This window comes from Aquarana catesbeiana, linkage group LG06, assembly GCF_042186555.1.
Source record: "Aquarana catesbeiana isolate 2022-GZ linkage group LG06, ASM4218655v1, whole genome shotgun sequence".
In the NCBI taxonomy this organism is placed as follows: domain Eukaryota; kingdom Metazoa; phylum Chordata; class Amphibia; order Anura; family Ranidae; genus Aquarana; species Aquarana catesbeiana.
Genome location: NC_133329.1, coordinates 401,368,837 through 401,392,394, shown reverse-complemented (window position 1 = coordinate 401,392,394; position 23,558 = coordinate 401,368,837). Strand labels below are relative to the sequence as shown.

The following is a 23,558-nucleotide window of genomic DNA, read 5'->3' as shown; positions in this document are numbered from 1 at the left end:
TCAACACAAGGGATCAGGTCCTGAGAAGTGCAATCTCATTCACTGGGTTGTATCTGGAGGAGGCTGGAAGGAGGCAGCTGTCCTGGGAACTTGTGAGTAGTGACATTATGTTGATCCTTGAGATTGAGTGCTGGATGCTGCACTGGATACTGATGTTGCACTTTGCGCAGGGTAACCAGATGCCTTAAGACTTGCCCCTTGGTCTTCAGCTGTGGGACCTTAGACTGTCCGCTCTTTGCTACTGCTGCTGAGGACTGTGCTCTGATCGCTAACTGTTGCTGAGCGTTTCTTTGGAAGTATCCCATGCAGGACTGCCATGTCAATCTGTAGATGGCACTGTGCTATAATAAATACATGGGGAGAGGAGTTTCATCAGGGAATTGGCCCCTTAGGGATTCTGTCATCTCAGGATGGGAAGCAGATCGGTTGTCTCTGGACGCAGAGATTTCAAGAGATGTTGGCAGCCATTTTGTTGGGCAACCTTTTAAATATTTTAAGGTATAATTAAAGTGTTCAATAAGGAAGTGGCAGGGTAGGGGCAGGAACCCATTTGTGGAAGACTGCGCTTAGCGAAGGAAAGGGTCCCTGTTGAGTAGGTATAGCTCAGGGAAGACTCTCACAGCACTTTATACACTCCGGTGTCTGGAACAGGAGTGCATTGCTGGTTCATAGGACAGGGACAGCGCATATAGTGATACAAAGGGACACCCTTCCGCCCAGTAACTGAAGTCATCTCCTGTTACCAGTTCTATCGACAATAAACTACAAAAAAAGACAACCCCTCGACTGTTATTTGGAGCCAGAGTGGATGGACTCTTGCTTGGGTGGCTGGTGGTACTTGTGCTGTTTGAGAGAGAACCAGTTAAATCCAGTGGCTCCAGTCGGGGGGTTGCACTACACATAGAAGCTATACCATAGAAATCAATAAATGGAGAAGGTAGACCTTTCATTCATCTGCCCGTGGACGCATATATTTTTTGTGGACGATGTAAGCAGAGACGTTAAATAAAAGAAGTGGGAATTGGAGGTCCTCTTTAATGGCAATGGGGTGGATTTACTAAAACTGGAGCACTCAGAATCTGGTACAGCTGTGCATGGAGGCAAATCAGCTTCTAAATTCAGCTTGTTCAATTAAGCTTTGATGATAAGCCCAGGTTCACATTGCGTGCAGCTTTGAAATCTTGCGAGTTCAGCTGCATGATTTCAAACCAGCAATACAGTCCGACTTCGGGGCCGATTTGACAGACATTTGTGTGGGTTCATGCAAAGATATCTATTCAAAAATCGCCCCGAAGTCTCCAAAAGTAGTGCAGGAACTACTTTTTGGAATCGGTGCGGTGCTAGCAAAGTCAGCGCCGCAACGATTCAGATGGTGCTATTGGCGGCAGTAGCTGCCAATTTGGCATGTGATTTGGGATGCCAATTTGCATGCCAAATCGGGCCAATGTGAACGTGAGCTCAAACATGGAAGTGTATTGGATTCTATACACCCCAGTTTTAGTAAAACTCCCCCCATGGATTCAGTTCTCAATTTAAGATAAGCACCTCTGTTCCCTGGAAGACTTTTCTTAGAGCTCAGTATAAACGCCACCAACGTAGTCTGGTTTAGATGACCTTATGTAAAGTATTGTCTTTTTATACATATGACCCCATATACAATCTAGAAAATGCCATAAATTGATTGAAATGCTTGTTTTTAACATATTAGGATTGCATAAGATCCCACTCACCTCCAAAATAATAGCGGTGACCTGTGGAAATCTGTAACGGCATGGTGACGTGGACCGGTGTCGTTGCCCCGTTGTCTAACGTTAGGGAGACGCGATGTCTTCTGGCGTTGATTGCAACCGTGTGCCATAAACCATCATTTAAACCACTACCTAAAAACGAAGACATTTATTTCTGAAATATACTTTTATAAAATAAAAAATATATATATATTTGTAAAAGGAGCTGCAACATGTCAAAGAAATGGAGTCATTTTATGAAAAGAAGACATAAGAGGTGAGCAAGGTCAGTGTGTGTCATGTCCACCTCGAAATAAGAGCTTGGGGATAATAAATTCTCTTTATTCTCACTCATGCCTGTCCTCAGATAAGCGCTTCTCTTTGGTTTCTGTTACCTGGGTATTTCTTCAGTGATACTTTTTCCTTCTGTGATCTTTTTCTCAGTTAAATATTCTCAGATTACTCTGACCTTTTCCTGATTTGTTAGCTTATCATGCTGAGACTACTGAAAATGTTAAATAAAAAAAAAAAATTACATAAAGTCTTAAATATTTTTAGCCAAACTGCTAAAACATAAAATGGGAGAAAGATTGTGAAATAAGGTTTCCTAAATTGAAAGTGGGACATTTAACTTAAACAGGAACAAAAATCTAAAACAAATTGCTAGGAGGTTGGACTTTGCATGACTCTTCCGCCAATTTTTTTTTTCCTGTCTCTCCTATTAATTTCATTTCTTGCATTTATTCCCTGCGGTGCATGCTCAGTGCGGTGTACACTCCAGGCAGCTGTATGATGGCAAGAATCAAACTGCATGTTGGGAGTGGGACAGTGTGACACTAGTGTAGCACCCTCTAGTGTACAGTTAGGTTAAGTAAATTTATGCTAAATCACAGTAGTTAAAGTGGGGTTCCACCCAAAAAAACAAAAATACCTGAAAAATTGTAAAAAAAAAAAACAAAAAAACATTTGAATATTTTTTTTTTCTTACTTACCTCTAAATGCCTGTTGCTAGGTGGTCCCTCGTAGTCTGCCTCTTCCTTTGCCTGGGCTGGTGACATCACTTCCCCCCAGGCACAGGAAGGGCTCGGCTCTGCTCCCTCCCTCCTGTCAATCATCTGGGACCCATTACAGGTTCCAGGTGATTGAGCGGCCAATCAATCTCGCGCATGCGCAGTGGGTGCCAGGCTGTGAAGCCACAGCCTGGCGCCCACAGTTGAAATGCCGGCGCCGACGAGCGGAGGGGGGGGACGAGCGGGGCTTCGATCCCCCGCATCACTGGACCCAGGGACAGGTAAGTGTCCAATTAAAAGTCAGCAGCTGCAGTATTTGTAGCTGCTGACTTTTAATTTTTTTTTTTTTTAATGGAGCCCCTGGGTGGAACTCCTCTTTAAGTGAGTCTGATTCCTCGTACACACGAGCGGACTTTCCAGCAGACTTGGTCCGACGGTCTTTCTGGCGGACTTTCCGGTGGACTACCTGAACGGACGGACTTGCCTACACACAACCGGACATGACCGGACTTTCCGACAGGCTAGGTCCGCCCGTCTTTCCGACGGACTTTCGCCAGAGTTACGGCGGACTTTCAGAATGAACGGACTTGCCCACACACGGACAAGTCCGTTCATTTTGAACGTGACTCAGGTATGACGGGACTAGAAAAGGAAGTCAATCTCACCGCTTTTATCGGCGAGATTGACACCTTGCAAGCCCTGTCGCGGGGCATACCAGGCCCTTAAGTCTGGTATGGATTTTAAAGGGAACCCCCTACACCGAAAAAATGGCATGGGGTCGCCCCTAGAATCCATACCAGACCCCGATCCGAGCACGCAGCCTGGTCGGTCAGGAAAGGCGGTGGGGACGAGCAAGCGCCCCCCACCATCTGAACCGTGCCAGGCCGCATGCCCTCAACATGGGGGGGTGGGTGCTTCGGGGGAGGGGGCACCCTGCGGGGCCCCCCACCACAAAGCACCTTGTCCCCATGTTGATAAGGACAAGGGCCTCTTCCCGACAACCTTGGCCGTTGGTTGTCGGGGTCTGCGGGCGGGGGGCTTATCGGAATCCGGGAGCCCCCTATAATAAGATGGCCCCCAGATCCCAGCCCCCCACCCTATTTGAATGAGTATGAGGTACATGGTACCCCTACCCATTCACCTAGGGAAAAAGTGTCAATAATAAAACAAACTACACAGGTTTTTAAAGTAATTTATTAGACAGCTCGGGGGGGGTCTTCTTCCGGCTTCGGGGGTCTTCTTCCGACTTCGGGGGTCCCTCCGGTTCCTCTTCTCCTGGCGTCCGGTTGGTTCTTCTCCACTCTCTCTGGCCTCTTCTCCCTTGGGCATAAGGGGGCGTGGTCAATGACCAGGCCCCCTAAAACATCACAGTCCCAGCATGCCCAGGGACTGTGACGGCATAAGGGGGCGGGGTCTCCGCCTATATAAGTCACATCGGAGCGCTCAGAGAGCATTCCAGCCAGAGAGACCGTCGTGTCAACATCGGAAGAAGAGAAGAAGAGAAGAAGCCAAGAAGTCCGGGCCTCCGCTGGCAAAAGAGCGGTACGAAGACAGCGGAGGAGCCGGCAGAAGAACTGGAACACTGGGAGAAGAGGCCAGAGAGAGCTGAGAAGAACCAACCGGACGCCAGGAGAAGAGGAACCGGAGGGACCCCCAAAGTCGGAAGAAGACCCCCGAAGCCAGAAGAAGACCCCCCGGAGCTGTCTAATAAATTACTTTAAAAACCTGTGTAGTGTGTTTTATTATTAACATGTTTCCCTAGGTAAATGGGTAGGGGTACCATGTACCCCATACTCATTCACATAGGGTGGGGACCGGGATCTGGGGGCCCTCTTATTATAGGGGGCTCCCAGATAAGCCCCGCGCCCGCAGACCCCGACAACCAACGGCCAGGGTTGTCAGGAAGAGCACCCACCCCCCCATTTTGAGGGCATGCGGCCTGGCACGGTTCAGGAGGGGGAGGGGGGCGCTTGCTCGTCCCCACCCCCTTTCCTGACCGACTGGGATGTGTGCTTGGATTGGGGTCTGGTTTGGGTTCTAGGGGCGACCCCACGCTGTCTTTTCGGTGTAGGGGGTTCCCTTTGAAATCTATACCAGACCTAAGGGCCTGGTATGCCCCGCGCTCGCCGCAATAGGAAAACGTGTTTTTCCTATTGCAGCGAGTGCGAGATGCAATACCCTGCCCTTGCGTCGTATCTGGTCCGTCGGACCAGCATACAGATGAACGGACTTTCCGTCGGACCAGCATACAGACAAACGGGCTTTCTGTCAGGAACTGAGTCCGACGGAAAGATTTAAAACATGTTTCAAATCTAGGTCCGGCGGACTTTTGGGAAAAAAAAGTCTGCCGAAGCCTACACACGATCGGATTGTCCGGTGGACTCTGGTCCGCCGGACCAAGTATGCCGGAAAGTCCGCTCGTGTGTATACGCGGCATGAGTAGTTGCTGTGGGTTCAGATTGAGGTTAGACTAGAAGGTTCTGCAGACCAGGCCTCTATCGCCTCCCCCTGGTTCTGGAGGTCCATGGAAACTTCTAGAACCACCTTTCTCAACCTTTTAACCCTAGAGGATCCCCAAAAATAATTTTAAGGTCTCGAGGAACCCTTACTAAAACCAATTTATCAGGGGTCAATGGGAACAATGCCCATTATACTGGTGGCCAATAGAAAGAATGACCCACTTAAAGTGGTGCTCAGAATGCTACCCTTAAAGACAGCTAAAAAGATATTTGGTGTCATGCTGTTGGCTTTGCTAAGTGATGCTGAACTTTGAACTCAGTAGGCACCATCAAAAAGGTGGTTCATCAGCCACAAATCAAGGAACCCCTAGCAACCTCTGGAGGAACCCTGCAGTGCATGCTCAGTGCAGTGTACACTCCAGGCAGCTGTATGATGGCAAGAATCAAACTGTATGTTGGGAGTGGGACAGTGTGACACTAGTGTAGCACCTTCTAGTGTACAGTTAGGTTATGTAAATGTATGCTGAATCACAGTAGTTAAGTGAGTCTGAGTAGTTGCTGTGAGTTCAGATTGAGGTTAGACTGGAAGGCTCTGCAGACCAGGCCTCTATCACCTCTCCCTGGTTCTGGAGGTCCATGGAAACTTCTAAAACTACCTTTCTCAACCTTTTAACCCTAGAGGATCCCCAAAAATAATTTTCAGGTCTCGAGGAATACTTACTAAAACCAATTTATCAGGGGTCAATAGGAACAATGCCCCTTATAGTGGTGGCAATAGGAAGAATGTCCCACTTAAAGTGGGGTTCAGATCCCACCCCTAAAGACAGCTAAAAAAATATTTGGTGTCATGCTGCTGGCTTTGCTAAGTGATACTGAACCTTGAACTCTGTAGGCACCATCAAAAAGGTTGCTCATCAGCCGCAGCTCAAGGAACCCCTGGCAACCTCTGGAGGAAACCCAGGGTTCCACGGAACCCTGGTTGAGAATGGCTGTTCTAGAAGCTAGTGGGTGGAGGTGCAGAGGCAAGAATCTGAATATTCATGGGAGTTTGATCAATCCCCAGGCACAAAGCCTGGCAGGGTGGTCAGACCTGCCCATAAATATTGAAGAGCCTGGCCAGTTGGAGTTTTTGTTGTCAGGTGGAAAATGGGATGCTGAACCTGATGTCATGAGGCTTGGGAGGGGACTCCCAATTAAATAAAGTTTGGGCACATTTTCTCAAAGTGGAAGGGCAATTTGCACTGCTCAGCACCCCTAGTAAGTAACAGCCAGGTTTCTGTTTAATTAAAGTGGAAGAAAACGCTAACTGTAACTATTCTTAAAAGTGTTCCCTTCCCCTCTTCCTGTCTATCCAGCCCAACCTGTAAAAAAAAGTCTGTTCACATGGTCCTGCGTCTCCAGCTCCCCTTTTGCAGACAGCGGCTGCTGCAGGAGGGTGCTAACAACGGCTGGGCCATGGGAGCCTATGGGTGTCATCACAGCTCCAGTAATTCCCAGCCATAGTTCATTGCTTCCTCACACAGAGGTGCAGGATCACATGACTGGACCAGAGTGGACTGAAGATAGGTAAGTACACAGATTCAGGCTCTCGCAGCTTTATTATCCCGGTGCCTTGATGTACGGGCCCACTCCTGGTCCTCTGATAGGATTTTCCAGCCCCTCAAGTTTTTTTCCCTCTAGAGACTTCCAGTTTCCCTCCAGCCCCCTGGACCCGCTAGTCATCTCAGCTTTCTTGGCTTCCCAGACCTGCATAGCTGTTCCGATATTCCCAGTCTTTAAGCAAGGAATCTCCCTCACAAGGGATACAGTCTCCAGCAGGAACTCCCAGCTCTACTGACAGGGCTCTGTCTCTAAACAGCAGCAACTGCCATGAGCTACTCTCAGACCTGGCTTATAATGACCCTGCACACCTGTGCACTCACACAGGCTGCAGGCATCCAGCAAAGTCCGGACACGGGATTGAAGGCTCCATCCCACCCAAGACACTCTGGAACCTTCAAACTCCAGGCCTTGATCCAGGATTACAAATCCTGAAGAAAGCTCAGAACACAGCTCACAATATGCACACTGGAGCCTCTCAAACAGTAACTTTGAGAATTCTGTGTCTTTTCCATATCCATTTCCTAATTTCCCATAGTGGCAGGGCCTCACACGGTCACAACACCTATTGTGAAGATGTGGCCAATACGGTGTCATAGAATGCACCAGTGGTGATTCTAAATTTCTGTATGACAAATACGTATTCCTTTGAAGAAATAATTCTCAAGTATCTCCTTTCAATTCTGGAGCCTTTGCTGACTTTACCTCCAGTTGTTTGTTGGGGGAAAAATCTCCTCCACATTTTTCCATACTGGGATCCAACTATCAGCTAATGCATTGTTGTGGAAGACCCAAATGAGCACAACTAACCATCCTACCTGCAGAGACACAGCTATATTGTGGGCAAGCTTCAAAATCTGGTTTCTCCATCCCTAGACAGGTTTCTTGCAACTTGATGTGAGTACACTAATTATTTTGAATTACAGTGATCTTTTCAATTTTTTACTCTCTTGTATGAGTTAGTTCACTTATATGGACCTCCCCTGGTGAGCTTTATCCTTTTTTTTCAAGTTTCTGGAGAATGTCCACAACAAAAATAAACTTGCTTGGCTAGACCAGCCTTTTCCAACTAATTTATGCTAGAGGAACCTTAAATTAATGGGTGGGTATAATGGCCTCTTTACCATGGTGAACAGAACGCCACCTTTACAGACAGCTGAAAAGATCACTGGTTTCATGCAGTTGGCTTTGCCAAGTGGCATTGGCCACAGAATTATGCAGGTACAATCAATTGGGAGGTCAGGAAACCACAGCTCAAGGAACCCCCAGCAACCTCTGGAAGAACCCTAAGCTTCCACTTGACTCTAGTTGAGATTGACGCAGTAGCCCTGTAATGTGCCCCTTATATTGCTAGTGGGATTAAAGCCCCCCTCCCCCCTTACTGTAATGATCAGAATGCCACCCTTATAGAAAGTTAAAAAGATCACTGGTTTCATGCAGTTGGCTCTGCCACGTGGCATTGGTCCCAGAAGTATGCAGATACCATCAAAAGGGAGGAACCTCCAGCAACCTCTGGTAGGTTTCCACTGAACTCTGCTAAGAATGGCTGGGCTAGAATGACTCAGGTGCCCTGTAATATGCCCCTTATATTGCTGGCCGGTGGAAATATTGACCCCCCCCCCCTTTACCTACCTTACTGAAGTGGCTTTGGCCCTAGAATAATGCAGGTACCATCAATTGGGAGGTCAATAAGCCACAGCTCAAAGAACTCCTAGCAACCTCTGGAGGAAAAAAAGAAACCTAACTATGTGGGACTTTAGATGAGGACATTTGAAAAGATGTACCTCCATCCCTAATTTGTATACAACAAAAATGAAGAGGGGCGGTTTTTTGGGACTTTAGATGAGGCATGCAGCCGGGAAGGTAACACAACAAAATAGTAATGGTGAGAAAAAAACCTCTGGAGGAAACCTTAGAGCTTCATGTGACTCTGGTTGAGAATGGCTGGGATAGATTGACTCAGTAGCCCTGTAATGAACCCAAACTCAATTTGTCCAAAAAGTTTCAGCTGATGGTTTTACAGTTGTATAGTTACAGATGGTGTCAAAATTGTTTCCACCCTTACAGTACAGACAACTAAAAAGATAATTGGTGTCATGCAGCTGGTGCTGCCAAGGCACCATCAAATGGGAGGTAATTTAGCAAGCTCAAGAAACCCTAGTAACCTCTTGTGGAACCGTAGTTGAGAATGTTTGCAGTAGACTGTACTTTCACGGCCCCAACATATTCAACCCCATTCTGCCATATTCTACCATCAAATGGGAGGTCACAACTCAAGGAACCCCCAGAGAAATCTCTGAAGGAACCCTAGAGTTCCATTGAACCCTTTTTGAGAATGGCTGAACTAGACTGACCCATTGACCCTGAAATGCACCCAAACTCCTTTTTGTCCAACAAGTTCCATGTGATGATTTTACAGTTGCGTGGTTACATAATTGTGTGAAAATTGTTCTGCCTAATGTCTGTTAGCAATAACAGAACATTTCTCCCCATGCCTCTTGAAAGGAAAAAAAAAAAAAAACCTGAGTTGTCCTACTTCAAATTTCTGCATTTTGTTTTGATTCTAAGCCTATGGCCACGGAGGCAATTAATGTTAAGCTCCCATTGAGTTTGTCAATATCCATAATAACACTTGGACATTAAAGGCTGTTCACAAAAGACACCATCTACAAGAGCGATGTCAAATGTTCACAGATAATAACACTCCCGCAGAGGTTTTAAAAATTTCTTTTTGTGGGAGGCCTTTTTAACCTCCAAGGCTTGGCTATACCTCAGAGGAACGAGAGAAGTAGAGGCACATCAAAACTTCACCAGCTTTATATCTTCCCCTCTTATTACAGACTAAAAAATATTTATTTAATTACATGAGATCCTAAAACTTCAAATCTTTCTGAATAACTTGCTACTAAAAAGCATCAACCTTTTGATACTAGCAAAACATTTTTTTTCGTTTTGGATAGAGTGAAGAAGGATTAGATTTGTTTTTTTTTTTTGCCTCTCTGCAGTAGCTTCCTGCAGTAAAAACTGCTCACTGCTGCTCTCTCTCCTTGTTCAGGTTGACTGGTCTTGTCTCCGCCCCCTCTTGTAGTTTTCAAAAAAGCAGACTGTAGTGGGTGGGGCCTGCTAGTCTCCTCCGCCAGCTCTGTTCTCTCTTTGTGCTGCGTGACTGGTCTTGTTTCCGCCCCCTCCTGTAGTTTTCTGCCAGCAGCTTGCAGTGGGTGGGGCCTGCTGGGCCCCTCCCACAGCTCTGCTCTCTCTCCTTGTGCAGGGTGACTGATCTTGTCTCCGCCCCCTCCTGTAGTTTTCTGCCAGCAGCTTGCAGTGGGTGGAGCCTGCTGGGCCCCTCCCACAGCTCTGCTCTCTCTCCTTGTGCAGGGTGACTGGTCTTGTCTCCGCCCCCCTCCTGTAGTTTTCTGCCAGCAGCTTGCAGTGGGTGGAGCCTGCTGGGCCCCTCCCACAGCTCTGCTCTCTCTCCTTGTGCAGGGTGACTGGTCTTGTCTCCGCCCCCTCCTAAAGTTTTCTGCCAGCAGCTTGCAGTGGGTGGGCCCTGCTGGGCCCCTCCCACAGCTCTGCTCTCTCTCCTTGTGCAGGGTGACTGGTCTTGTCTCCGCCCCCTCCTGTAGTTTTCTGCCAGCAGCTTGCAGTGGGTGGAGCCTGCTGGGCCCCTCCCACAGCTCTGCTCTCTCTCCTTGTGCAGGGTGACTGGTCTTGTCTCCGCCCCCCTCCTGTAGTTTTCTGCCAGCAGCTTGCAGTGGGTGGAGCCTGCTGGGCCCCTCCCACAGCTCTGCTCTCTCTCCTTGTGCAGGGTGACTGGTCTTGTCTCCGCCCCCTCCTATAGTTTTCTGCCAGCAGCTTGCAGTGGGTGGGGCCTGCTGGGCCCCTCCCACAGCTCTGCTCTCTCTCTCCTTGTGCAGGGTGACTGGTCTTGTCTCCGCCCCCTCCTGTAGTTTTCTGCCAGCAGCTTGCAGTGGGTGGAGCCTGCTGGGCCCCTCCCACAGTTCTGCTCTCTTTCCTTGTGCAGGGTGACTGGTCTTGTCTCCGCCCCCTCCTGTAGTTTTCTGCCAGTGGTTTGCAGTGGGTTGGGCCTGCTGGGGTGATGAAAGGGTACCGGGGTGATGCTTGCAGCTGTATACCATCCGGTACAACCACTTGAAGTCAAATGACGTACCGGGTACATGATTTGGCGGCAAGTGGTTAAACAAAGTGGTTTCATGGTGACCCTTCACCAATGAACCGAAAGTCAAGTATCAGCTTATAATTGAGAAAGCACTTTTAGTCGAGGCAGAAAAATGATCAATTTTGTTACCGGTAATTATTGTTTCAAGTGCAAAAAATCAATCCTCTTCAAGCAAACTTCATTGATTTTACCTGCTTCTGTTCTGGAGATACAGAGAAATGCCACTCAAGTTACTTCCTGAAACGGACTCATAAGTGGGAGCATGCAATGGGGTTGATTTACTAAAGGCAAATAGACTGTGCAGTCTGCAAAGTGCATTTGCTCCAGAGCTTAGTAAATGAGCAGAAGCTCTACTGACTTCCATCATCCAATTATGTGCAAGCAGTGGCGGCTGGTGCTCAATTTTCTTGTGGGGGGGCCCCAGCCAGCCGCCCCCACGCTCAATCGATCGCCGCTTTCCCCCCATTGCTCAATTGTTTGATCGCTCGCCCATCAGACCCCTTTCCAGCTCCGCACTTACCCCATCGAGGTCGCGGCTTCGGCAGCTCCCACGTCTCCACCCAAGTCCCGGCGGTTGCTTCTCCTCCCAGCCAATCGGGACTATTGGGTCTTAGGACTCCCAGCCAATTGGGTCTCAAGACCTGCTTCCTGATTGGCCAGGAGGAGAAGCAGGAAGACATTCGCCAATATTAATTCGCTAATGTCACACAACTGGGTGGGCTCAGGGTGCAATGCCGAGTTCACAGTTTTTGAAGCCAATTAAAGCCTCAGGTTGTAATCATGCGCTTAAAAGAAAAAAAAACCCTAAAATTCATCCAGCGTCCAGCACCCTGCATGGAGATAAGGGGCTGGGCGCATGGATCGGGGGGGGGGGGGGGGGCGCCCTTGAGCCATGTATGAGCGGCTGCCACTGCGTGCAAGCAAAATTGTGGGTTTTTTAAATTCTCCTTGCAGGTGAAAAGAAATTCTCAGCAACGTGAAGCTTTACCTCCTTTACTAAGCTCATTTTTTTGTATTCTATTCCTTTATTTTCTATTCTATTTATTTCTCTTTGGAAATTGGAAAACTATTCAAATTCGAAAACTATTTGAAAAGTTTTCGAATTCAAAAAGTTTTCGAATTTGAAAACTTTTCGAATTTGAAAAAGATTCGAATTCGAAAACGAATAAACACAACGAATTTGATTCGAAAACTTTTCGTCTTCGATTAGAAAACGAATAAACGAAACAAATTCCGAAAACGAATTAAACGAATGGAACAAATGAAACTGCACTTTCACACACCTCCAAACATTTTAAGATGGGAATGGGGACAGCTATTAGCAAAAGTGTGTAGGCATAGGACACACCCCCCCCGCCACACCCCCTTTAAAGGAGAATTATACAAAAAAAAATGATTAGTTGAACCCGCAAGTGTTTTTTTTTTTTTTACCACTACTATTCCTTTATATTGGCTTTTGAAATGCAAATACAAATGCAGAAATTTAGAAATTGGATGAAAGGTTTAGCACTGGGAAACACTTTTTGAAAGACAAATAGTGAATTTTATATACAACTCTATACGAGGGACACCTATTAGCAAAAGTATGTAGGCATAGGACACACCTCCTGACACGCCCCCTTAAAGGAGAACTGTACAAAAAAAAATTATTGGTTAAACCCACGAGTGCTTTTTACCACTGCTATTCCTTTATACTGGCTCTTGGAATTTACAAATGTAGCAATTTAGAAATGTTTAGCTTTGGGAAACACTTTTTGATAGATAAAAAATGCATTTTATATACAACTATATAGATCAGACCAAAATGAGGGACAAAATGAGGAGGAAAGAGGGACTTTGGGACTTTGTTCCAAATCCGGGACAGTCCCTCGAAATCCGGGACAGTTGGGAGCTATGCTTTCAGAAGGCAACTGCAGAATATTTGCCTTTAGTAAATCAACCCCAATATGTCTGGAGAGATTGTCCAGCATCCTCCAGCACCCTTGTAGATGTATGACATTGGGGGTTGATTTACTAAAGGCAAATCCACTTTGCACTGCAAAGTGCACTTGGAAGTGCAGTCGCTGTAGAGGGGAAGATCTGAAATGAGGGGAAGCTCTGCTAATTTTATCAGCCAATCATGTACAAGCAAAAATGCTGGTTTTAATTTTCCTTGCATGTCCACTCCCAGATCTACAGCGAATGCACCTCCAAGTGCACTAGTAGTGCAAAGTGGATTTGCCTTTAGTAAATCAACCTCAATGTCATAAATCCACAAGGGTGGTGGAGGATGCTGGACAATCTCTCCAGACATATTGGGGTTGATTTACTAAAGGCAAATATTCTACAGTTGCCTTCTGAAAGCATAGCTCATAAAATGTGCTCAAAAAAATCTGCTGAAGTTAACCCAAGCTGGAGATGCCTAAGGCAATAGATTTCGAGAATAAGGTGACACTTAGTACACTCAGCCAATCAGGTTCAAGAAAAATCTATTTTTTTTTTCATCTAATTTCCTTGGCCCCTAACTTCATCTTAAATGTGAACTCATCTTATTTATTAAAGAAACATCCTCACTGCAGGATGTGTATGCTAACACATTAGAGCATAGACATGCGTGGTTCTTTTTGCTCTGAATTAAAATTTGGATGAATTCTTGTTATTCGGAAGACCGGATGTATCCAAATTTTCAAATTAGAATAGAACCAAATTGAAACAAATCCGAAATGATGAAAAAAAAAAAAATTCAGACGAAATTCAAATTCAAATTGTTTTCAAATCATTTTCAAATAGTTTTCAAATTTGAATTCGAAAAGTTTTTGAATTCGAAAAGTTTTCAAATTTGAGAAGTTTTCGCATTTGAATACTTTTCCAATTTCCAAAGAGAATTAAATAGAATAGAAAATAAAGGAATAGAATAGAACAAAAAAAAAAAAAAGTTTTTTTCTATTCTTTTCCTTTGTTTTATTCTTTTTGAAAATTGAAAAACTATTTAAATTCGAAAACTATTCGAAAACTTTTCAAATTCGATTCAAAAATTTTTTCGAATAAACTAAACGATTTCCAAAAACAAATTAAATGAATGATACAAATTTAACTAAACAATTTTATGTAAATAACGAATCGAAACGCAACAAAACTTTTTTCCAGAATTTTTTCCGTTCTGCACATGTCTATTAGAGCATAGTTTAGTTCTAATTTTTTACATTTATTCTGCCTTCCCTGATTCCTTCCTCCTCCACCTCATGAACATATTATTGACATTTTAAAATAAAATCTTCCTGTTTTCCTTACAAACCTTATTTAAGACCTGGTGACATCATCCCTGTGTATTTGTGCTTCCCTACACAATGTGGGCAGATCGTGGCTGGTGGGAGGGGCCAGTAGGGTACTATGATGTAATCAGGAAGCTATGTACAGCACCCTGCTGGCCCCTCCCATCAGCCACGGTGCTTGACAGGACATAGTAACCCCTTCTTTCTTTCTCATTCTGGCATTGACCCTAGACATACTCATTTCACAGCACCCTGCCTTATTACCAGTACCAGGCTGGTTCAGCGCCCAGGGCAAGGATGAGGAACTGCGCCCCCTCTCCCACTCCCAATGCATGCCGTAGAATGGGGTGCACCAGTACCACCCTGCACCAACTCTGCCCCCTTGGAGTGTGCACTGCACATGTATGACCAATTGCTTGCTTTCTAGCAAACGGAAGGTAGTTTAAAATGCCCGGTGTGTTTTTCATTGTGGGTGTAGAGTGGGCATACTGGAGCACAGTGTGACAGCACTAACTGGCAGAGCTGTCTGGAAGTCGCTAGCCACTGATCTGGAGCTTGTGTGTGATAAGGGTCTGCTGCCCCACCACCACTGCGCCCTGGGCGTCTGTCTCTCCTGCCCACCCCTTGTTTCAGACCTGCTTAGTAATCATCTTATGATTCCTGATGCAAGCAGTAGGCTGGCTCTTGGGAGGAGTTATGGAAATATCAAAATGCCTTGATGGGTGGATGTCATTCTGGAGGTGTGGGCTTTTCTAGGCTGTATTTGCATGTGGAGCCTACTAGGAATCACCCACATGTGATGCTGAACATCCTTTGTAGAAAGAACTAAAATTCAATGAAGGAAAAGGGTGGGGCCTGGGACATGCAAACTAGAGAGGAAAGGTAGAACATTTAAAATAGGACAGATTGAATGGACTTTACCGCTACCAGTGAAGGACACTTACAACATAATTCTAAATATATGTCTTTATTACAAAAAGTTAAAAAATTGTTTAACGCATTCTATATAAAACCAAGAAGCACTGGCTCAGATCAATTAGATCAAGTTGATAATTATTGCAATATATCTCTGTTACTACTGTGTCAATACAGAGGTCGACGCGTTTCACATCTGTGCTTCCTCAGGACCTCAATTCATTGACTATAAACAGAGATCATACAGAAAAGAGCCTTCCAGAGAATGATGTACCATGCGTCATCAAGAGCAACCCAATATCTGATGTTGTAAAAATCAAGAAAAATAAAGAAATAGCCAGATAGTCTGAGGATATGATCCCAAAAAAGGGGGAGGGAGAAAATCGCCCTCCACTCGGGGTAATAGTCAGTTCATTCATCTAGCACCTCAATATTGTTCAAGATAGCGGTCAATGATTATATTTGATCCCAGAGAGCTGGAGTCTTTTACATCAATGTATTGAAGAGTAAGCATCAGCTGACTTATATCAGAGTCTGTATACCCAACTGATTTTACTACACAGCAAACATCTACCTTCTGGTCCTATTCCTCTTTAATCAGCCAAAAATCTCTATAAGCTCCATCCAACAGCACAACGCCATCCACCAAGTGGATCAACCTTGGTGGAGGGTGTTGTGCTATTGCTTACTCTTCAATATATTGATGTGAAAGGCTCCAGCTCTCTGGGATCAAATATACCGTATTTATCGACGTATAAAACGCACATTCATTTTAAGAGGGAAGTTTCAGGAAAAAAAAAAATTTTAAATAAGGAACTTTGAAGCAAAATAAGGGTCAGTGCCCATCTGCAGCCTCACCATTGCCATCAATGCAGCCTGATCAATGCCTATCTGCAGCCTCACAAGTGCCATCAATGCAGCCTCATCAGTCCACATGAATGCAGCCTCTCCATTGCCATCAATGCAGCAGCCTCGCCATTGCCATCAATGCAGCAGCCTCACCATTGCCATCAATGCAGCCTGATCGATGCCCATCTGCAGCCTATAGGGGACAGGGAGGAGGGCGGGACAAGCGCAGACAGATTACATACAGTGATAATCTCCTATGATAGAGAGAACAGTGGTCCAATGGCGGCCCAGGAGCGGGACTTCTTATTACAGAGGCCGCCAAGTAAACAGGAGATTCTCGCGGTATGTAATCTGATGGCGCTTGTTCCGCCCCCCTCCCTGTCCCCTCCGAGGCAGTTAAAATTGAAGTATTGGCGTATAACACGCACACGCTATTTGCAGCCGATTTTCATGGTGAAAAAGTGAGTGTTATACGCCAATAAATACAGTAATCATTGACCGTTATCTTGAAAAATATTGATGTGCTAGATGAATGAACTGACTATTACCCCGAGTGGAGGATGATTTTCTCCCTCCCCCTTTTTTGGGATCATATCCTCAGACTATCTGGCCATTTCTTTATATTTCTTGATTTTACAACATCATATATCGGTTTGCTCCTTGATGATACGTGGTACATCATTCTCTGGAAGGCTCTTTTCTATATGATCTCTGTTTATTGTCAAGGAATCGAGGTCCTGAAGAAGCACGGATGTGAAACGCGTCGACCCCTTGACACAGTAGTAACAGGGATATAGTGAATTAATTATCAACTCGATCTAATTGATCTGAGCCAATGGTTCTTAGTTTTATATAGAATATGTTAAACAATGTTTTAACATTTTGTAATAAAGAAATATATTTAGAATGATATTGTAAGTGTCCTTCACTGGTACCGGCAAAGTCAGTTCAATCAGCTTTTTTTTTAAATATTCTACAAATCCAGGGATGAGGTACCTGCATAGCTCATTTACTTTTACATACAGTATAGGGAGGAAAGGTTACATTATGCTGGATGTCCTCCAGCCAGGAAATATGGTGGCATCTATCTGACTTGTGGCAGAGTAAGCCACTTCAGTACAGGAGAGGAGACGGTACAACTGTGCAAGACTGAAGGGAAGGCCGGGGGGGACAGATTCAACTCTCTGAAAACATTACCTGCGGTTATTGGCAGTATGTTGACCAACTCCTTCTGAATCATCAGCAGCAGCTTCCCAGAATACAGCTGGAGCAGGAGCATTCCGGAATCACCGGACAGCTTGGAGGACAGGAGTAGACCATCGCTGTTCCACGTCCGGAACTGGAAGCTGACCGCCAGATCGTCCATCTGCGGGGTGCCGGGCAGGAGGAGGTAGCTGGAGCTGGGGCTGGTGAAGGTGATGGGAACGATGTGGGGCTCAGAGCAGGAAAACGTGATATTCCCCTGGAGAAGACAAAGAGTTACAGGAGATTGTCACGGCAAGCCCAGCTATGTCACTAGAGCAACTTTTAATGAACCACAAAGAGAATTCCTCAGCCAAGCCCTGAAATTTCCAAATGCAGCAAAGGATACCCAGGAGAGGTGAGTACTCCAAGTGTATTATATGTATTTTCATAGCAAAGTCCCCCGCTGACCTATTAGTGGGTTTGCACGGCGATTACCTCTAGGTAAAAGAGTTTGAAATAAACCCAAAATGTGACGTCTGACAAAACTTATGAAAAGTCTGAGGATTTACATCGTAATATACACCTACGGGTGATGCCGATGAGGCACTTCTGCATAAAAAAATATTTCCAAAGGGAAACCATATCATACATTCAGTAAGTACACATTGTTAGCGAGTTCTGCAAAGTTTACGCACAAATCATTTTTGACGTGATTCGTAGAGTTTGACTGGTTCTTCCACATGTGTGTCTGATAGTGCTGGACTGATAGAAGTAGAAGTTGGTTCTGATGGGTATACCATAAGGTGTGTTTTCCTTCAAAGAAGCAGACCCCTGATTGAAAGCCCATCTCCGGGCACAAAAAAAGTTTTGCCATGCAGTGGGTACTGTGCCCACACTGCTAATTTTTGTCTAGGGCAGGGGGTCTCCAAACTTTCTAAACAAAGGCCAGCTTACTGTCCTTCAAACTTTATGGAAGCCAGACTGTGGCCAGTGGGAGAAGAAAATGTCCTGGCATCAGTGGGATTAAACAATGCTTCATGATCAGGGCCATCTAAATCAATGGGCAACCATGGGCACTACCCAGGGGCCCCAATTGCATTGGGGGCCCATGCTCAGGGCCAGGACAAGGGGAGGGGCTCGCACTGTGTTGGGTGGGGGGGGTACGCACTGGCAATTTATCCACTTGTGCCGCTCTTCTTTGACAGGAGTAAATGCAATGTCACTCCTGTCAGAAGGAATAGTGGCTGGCTTCTGCTGTAGAGAGGATTCAGCTTTCTCCTCCATCCTGCATGGGGGCGGAAGAGAGTCGGCGCTGAGACTGAGAACTCACCTCATTCTCAGCGTATGAAAGGAAGGAGGAGCTGCCTTCATTGTGGGTGGGAACAGCATTTGTGATTTGTGAGTACAAGGGGGGGGGGGGGGGGCACAATTCTGATGGATGAGGACACTGTGATGGGGACACCTGATGTAGGAGGACACTATGATGGGGGAACCTGATGTATGGGGACACTTTAATAGGGACACCTGTTGTAAGGGAACACTATGATGGGGGAACCTGATGGATGGGGACACTTTAATGGGGACACCTGTTGTAAGGGAACACTATGATGGGGGAACCTGATGGATGGGGACAGTTTAATGGGGACACCTGTTGTAAGGGGACACTATGATGGGGGAACCTGATGGATGGGGACAGTTTAATGGGGACACCTCTTGTAAGGGGACACTCTAATGGGGACACCTGATGTAGGCTGGTATGGGCTACAGTGCATTACTTTGCCCAGGGGCCCATGATGCTATTAAGATGACTCTGCCCATGATTGGTATTAAGGGGAGTAATAGTGCCCCATTGTTGGTATCTATGGGAGGAATAGTCCCCTCATCATTGGTGTCAGCGGGAGGAATAGTGCCCCATTGTTGGTATCAATGCAAGGAATAGTGCCCCATCATCGATGTCAGTGGGAGGAATAGTGCCACATTATTGGTATCAGTGGGGAGAATAGTGCCCCATCATTGGTGTCAGTGGGAGGAATAGTGCCCCATCATTGGTATCAGTGGGGAGAATAGTGCTCCATCACTGGCGTCAGTGGGAGGAATAGTGCCCCATCATTGGTGTCACTGGGAGGAATAGTGCCCTATCGTTGGTATCAGTGGGAGTAATAGTGCCCCATGATTGATTTCAGTGGGAGGAATAGTGCCCCATCATTGGTATTATTGGGAGGAATAGTGTCCCATCATTGGTATCAGTGGGGAAAACAGTGCTCCATCATTGGTGTCAGGCGCGCCGCTGTATTAGTGTCACTGGTTCCCCAAAACGCGTCAAAGGTGTCAGTTAGGTGTCTGAATGTCCACCGCAATATCGCAGTCCCGCGATAAGTCGCTGATCACCACCATTTCTAGTAAAAAATAAATAAATCTATCCCATAGTCTGTAGTCCCTACAACTTTTGTGCAAACCAATCAATATACATTAAGGCCCCTTTCACGCGATTGGACCTGTCAGTTTTGATGGCGGACCTGAACGGGCGATCCATGTTAGCCTATGGAGCGTCGGATGTCAGCGGAGACATGTCTGCTGACATCCGACCCGGTCCGATCCGCTAAAAGCAGACGGATGGCTCTACGTCCAGGTCCGTCGCTGGCGGATCGGATCGGGTGAGATCTGATGAAAACGGACACGCTGTCCGTTTTCGTCCGATCCCTCCATAGGCGGTAGCGGCGCCTGACAAGCCCCTCCCCGCTCAGTGAGCAGAGAGGGACCTGTCATCCGCCAGCTCAGCGGAGATCATCGGACTGATCTCCCTCTGAGCCGGCGGACCGAGGCGGGCTCCGTAGAAACGGAGTCCACCTCGTGTAAAAGGGGCCTTATTGGTATTTTTTTTTTTTTTTTTACCAAAAACATGTAGCAGAATACATATTGGAATAAACTGAGGAAGATTTTTAAAAATTGTATTGGATGTTTTATAGCAGTAAAGTAAAAAATATTGTTTTTCTTTCAAAATTGTTGCTCTTTTTTTGTTTATATCACAAAAATAAAAACTGCAGAGGTGATCAAATACCACCAAAAAAACAGCTCTATTTGTGGGAAAAAAAGGACGTCAATGTTGTTTGGGTACAGCGTTGCACGACAGCGCAATTGTCAGTTTAAACGACGCAGTGCCGTATTGCAAGAAGTGCTCTGGTCAGGTAGGGGGGTAAAATCTTCCGGGGCTGAAGCGGTTAATACGCAATTTCACTTCTGCCTGAGAAACAGTAAAAGATCCTACAACAGGTGGCGGTGGGATTCTCAGTCAAACATCTGAGCAGTTGGCGTTCCCAGAACATCCAATTAGCGGCGAGGTGATTTCAAGCAGCGTGGTGGTCTCTGGTGTGGCAGAACGATCCCTCGCTGGGATTTAAAACCTCAGGGGAGGCAGATGGGGCCCGTCATAGACGTGTTCAGATTCTACTACAGAGTAACCTTTTACATTGAACACACACACGCCAAGATCTAATAAGGCAAATTTCATTTTAACAGCCAGAAATGCATTCATGATAAAGATTTCTGGTTTATTCACTATATTGCCAAAAGTATTGGGACGCCTGCCTTTACGCTCACATGAACTTTAATGGCATCCCAGTCTTAGTCCGTAGGGTTCAATATTGAGTTGGCTCCGCCCTTTGCAGCTATAACAGCTTCAACTCTTCTGGGAAGGCCGTCCACAAGGTTTAGGAGGGTGTCTATGGGAATGTTTGACCATTCTTCCAGAAGAGCATTTGTGAGGTCAGGCACTGATGTTGGACGAGAAGGCCTGGCTCGCAGTCTCTGCTCTAATTCCTCCCAATGGGGTTCTATTGAGTTGAGGTCAGGACTCTGTGCAGGCCAGTCAAGTTCCTCCACCCCAAACTCACTCATCCATGTCTTTTCATGCTCCCAACTTTGTGGGAACAGTTTGGGGATGGCCCCTTCCTGTTCCAACATGACTGCGCACCAGTGCACAAAGCAAGGTCCATAAAGACATGGATGAGCGAGTTTGGGGTGGAGGAACTTGAGTGGCCTGCACAGAGTCCTGACCTCAACCCAACAGAACACTTTAAGGATGAATCAGAGCGGAGACTGCAAGCGAGGCCTTCTCATCCAACATCAGTGCCTGACCTCACAAGTGCTCTTCTGGAAGAATGGTCAAACATTCCCATAGACACACTCCTAAACCTTGTGGACGGCCTTCCCAGAAGAGTCGAAGCTGTTATAGCTGCAAAGGGTGGGCCAACTCAATATTGAACCCTGCAGACTAATGCCCCGTACACACAGTCGGGCATTCCGACAACAAAATCCATGAATTTTTTTCTGACGGATGTTGGCTCAAACTTGTCTTGTATACACACAGTGGCTGAAATTGATGGCACAGTTGGCTTTATATGATGGGCACAGTTGGCTGCATATGATGGGCAGAGTGGCTGCAAATGTTGGGGACTGTGGCTGCATATAATGGGCACAATTGGCTGCATTTTCTGGGCACAGTTTGCTGCATATGATGGGCACAGTTGGCTGCATGTGATGGGCACAGTGGCTGCATATGATGGGCGCAGTTGGCTGCATGTGATGGGCACAGTGGCTGCATATGATGGGCGCAGTTGGCTGCATGTGATGGGCACAATTGGCTGCATATGATGGGCACAGTTGGCTGCATGTGATGGGCACAATTGGCTGCATATGATGGGCACAGTGGCTGCAGTTGATGTTTATGTTTTAGTATTTTTCTGACTTTTTCAGTTAGTTTGCGCCCACCCAAAAAAAATTCTGAGCACCAGCCGCCACTGGGTCTGGAACTGCTCTTGTAAAGTGCACAGTCTATTTGCCTTTAGTAAATAAACCCCCTAACAATGTAAAAAATTTGCACAATAGTGCTAAGCGTACAAATTATTACCTGGGGGGGGGGCGAATATATGATGGGGGAATTCGCTGTTTGCTAAGCAAACCTTCGAAAACCGATAAACAAAATAAATATGTAAAATATGTATAAATATATAAAATTCTATTTTTTTTTATAGTGCATTCTTTTGTCAATGAAGAAAAAAATATGCTACACCAACATATCGAACGTGAAAACTACTTACATCAATGTATTCATTTCGGGATTTGTGGCATTTTTATGAAAGATACATTAACATTTTTCTCTTTATAAAATCTACATTATCTGAGCACACAGGGAGCCGCATGGACAATAAATGGATTCCGCTGCTTTTAAGTTGATGTTAATGGACTTTTTTCCATTGTGCTTAAAAAAAATAAAACAAGAACAAGATGTGACGGGTACAGCATGTTATTCAACAATGTTGGTGTACGCCATAAATACTGAAACATTGTTAACCACTTACGGACCGCCATCGTTATACGCCGGTATTTTCACACTAAATACCATTGTGATGGCAGCAGATAGCTGCCAAAACCCCGGTATTTTTAATATACCGACGGACGGTCCTCTCAGATAAAAGTGGTCTCAGCGCCGGATTCGCCGCAAGAGCACTTTTATCGGCGGTGGGAGATGTGCCCCCTCCCACCGCCATACGTCACTTCGTCACTTCCGCCCAATGATCTTAAAGGGGAATTTTTTTTTCTATTGAAAAAAAAAAAAAAAAAAAGTGGACAGGTCCACTTTATACTTCTATATACATGTATAGAGCCATGGCAGGTCCTCTTTATACTTCTATATACATGTATAGAGCCATGACAGGTCCTCTTTATACTTCTATATACATGTATAGAGCCATGATGGGTCCTCTTTATACTTCTATATACATGTATAGAGCTATGACAGGTCCACTTTATACTTCTATATACATGTATAGAGCCATAACAGGTCCTCTTTATACTCCTATATACATGTATAGAGCCATGACAGGTCCTCTTTATACTTCTATATACATGTATAGAGCTATGACAGGTCCTCTTTATACTTCTATATACATGTATAGAGCTATGACAGGTCCACTTTATACTTCTATATACATGTATAGAGCCATGACAGGTCCTCTTTATACTCCTATATACATGTATAGAGCCATGACAGGTCCTCTTTATACTTCTATATACATGTATAGAGGCATGACAGGTCCTCTTTATACTCCTATATACATGTATAGAGGCATGACAGGTCCTCTTTATACTTCTATATACATGTATAGAGGCATGACAGGTCCTCTTTATACTTCTATATACATGTATAGAGCCATGACAGGTCCTCTTTATACTTCTATATACATGTATAGAGGCATGACAGGTCCTCTTTATACTCCTATATACATGTATAGAGCCATGACAGGTCCTCTTTATACTTCTATATACATGTATAGAGCCATGACAGGTCCACTTTAGTTACCATGATATAAAATAATGGATGTGGGGGC

General features: G+C 45.6%; 1 protein-coding gene across 1 annotated transcript in view; it reads right to left on the bottom strand.

Moving 5' to 3' along the window:
• Positions 1 to 23,558, bottom strand: part of LOC141147242 (contactin-associated protein-like 5) — a 585,111-nt gene that overhangs the window by 261,675 nt on the left and 299,878 nt on the right. Inside the window, exons 8-9 of the mRNA XM_073634434.1 lie at positions 17,185 to 17,449; positions 1,731 to 1,880 (exon numbers count right to left, since the gene is read on the bottom strand). Of these exons, the coding sequence (XP_073490535.1) occupies positions 1,731 to 1,880; positions 17,185 to 17,449 (415 nt within the window). The remainder of the gene's footprint in view (positions 1 to 1,730; positions 1,881 to 17,184; positions 17,450 to 23,558) is intronic.